At 44.5% G+C, this 1,814-nt stretch overlaps 1 protein-coding gene across 1 annotated transcript; it reads right to left on the bottom strand.

Moving 5' to 3' along the window:
- Nucleotides 1–262: 262 nt before the first annotated feature.
- On the bottom strand, nt 263–1,487 carry NDPK1 (nucleoside diphosphate kinase). The gene is made up of 4 exons (XM_087664266.1): nt 1,334–1,487; nt 1,158–1,206; nt 842–1,073; nt 263–605 (listed from the first exon to the last, which is right to left on the bottom strand). The coding sequence occupies exons 1-4, from the start codon at nt 1,382–1,384 to the stop codon at nt 491–493; spliced, it is 447 nt and encodes a 148-aa protein (XP_087520392.1). The 5' UTR covers nt 1,385–1,487; the 3' UTR covers nt 263–490.
- Nucleotides 1,488–1,814: the final 327 nt, after the last annotated feature.

Below are 1,814 nucleotides of genomic sequence, written 5' to 3' on the forward strand. Positions count from 1 at the left end.
AGCCACGATCCAACAGGATGATCCAACAGGATGAAAGTCATTAGGAAAGAGACGCAGTACTTTGATTTTGCAAGTCTATTTACATTCGTTAGGCATTTGAAGGACAACTATTGGTTCAAACAGTTTGATAAGATCCTCGCCAAATCTATCCATAAACATCTACTCAGTTGCAAACTTATCCCAATACAAAGGCAAACCACTACTAGACATAGATGTTATTACGAAGCAAAATACTGACTTCCCACTAGCCCGAGATCATCTGTATGACAATGACGTATAGATATTATTATTTTGCATCGAAAAGCTCATACTAACATGCCACCGCCCCCCAAAATACAAAATTTGTTGCCGCAAGAACTGCGTCGTAGCGGGCAATTGAGTGCTGGTAAATTCAAACTATACTGCAGCATACTGCTACTTCAGCGTAACTCGGGCTCCAATGCCAGAGAAAAAGGCTTTTCACTAGTGGATTCGAGATTGAAGAGGCTCACTACTCGTAGATCCAAGAGTGCAAGCTACTTTGCCAGTCAGTTACGCCCTCAGGAAACCAGAGAGCGATCTCCTTGCGCGCACTTTCGACGGCATCGCTTCCATGGATAACATTCCTGGACAAAGCAAAAACCACGTGCAACCTTTGTAAGACATTAAAGCCGCATGTTCTTCTAAGCGTGCGAAAGGCCGTTGCAGATGCAACGATCGACTGCACAGGCGTACAATCGAACCTGCTTGCTACCAAGAGGCTTGGTTCAACGAATCAGGGACGCAAAGCATCCACTATTGATCGTGATGGAAAGAATCCCAGAACATTTATATAACTACACCAGAATCATAAGCCGTTTACCTTCCAACAGCTATTGCGAAGTCTCCTCTGATGGTCCCGGGCGCGGACTCAGCAGGATTAGTGGCCCCGATTATCTTCCTCCCCGTCGCCACGACACCTTTGCCTTCCCACACCATAGCAACAACTGGACCTGAGATGACATACTCGACAAGCCCTGGAAAGAACGGCTTGCCTGCTAAATCCTCGTAGTGCTTCTCAGCAAAGGACTTCTCAACTTGCAACATCTTTAGAGCTGGTAGAGCACAAATCAGGAGTTAGCACAGGATTGGGCAAGGCACAAGGCCTGTTCCAACAAGAACCTTCAAGATAGTTATACCTTTCAAGGTAAAGCCTTTCTTCTCAAAACGCGCAATAATTTCTCCAATCTGCGAAAGTAAGGGAGAGCCTTCAGATCCGACTCCAAGCAACGGATTATTTCCGATAAGCAGGAAGCAAAACAGCACAAGACGGCATTTAGCACACATCTCACTGAAGGAAGAGGAGAAGAATTACCAGGCCGCGCTGGACGCCATCCGGCTTGATCATGATGAAGGTCTGCTCCATGTCTGCAGGTTGCAACTGAGATAATGGAGGCTGAAGCGGGTCAGAACGGAAGAGCGGAGATGCGCAGAGACCAAATGAGTAGCGAGCGAGCTATAAGGGGACGAAAAGCGTAAAACCCTAACTTTTCAACGGTTGGCTTCACATACGGCTCCGAAAAGATTGTTTGCTTTTATTATAATTGTTATAATTTATTGTCATGATCCTCATCATCAACGATCATCATCCAAACAAGGCTATAACACTCGCTCATAAACCCATCTTGGGCTAACATTTTTCCTTAGCACATAGATTAGTGTTGAGTTTGGGCAACATTTTTTCCTTAGCGCACACATTAATAGAATTTTTTAAAGTTATGTTTATCACACCATTTCGTTCTTTCCTTGGCTTTTTTTATTTGTGATTCTCGCATGCAATTATCTTTTTCTTCTCT

The sequence above is a fragment of the Lygodium microphyllum genome, chromosome 23, assembly GCF_053477565.2.
Source record: "Lygodium microphyllum isolate KBCC chromosome 23, Lygodium_microphyllum_v1.1.10, whole genome shotgun sequence".
Taxonomy (NCBI): domain Eukaryota; kingdom Viridiplantae; phylum Streptophyta; class Polypodiopsida; order Schizaeales; family Lygodiaceae; genus Lygodium; species Lygodium microphyllum.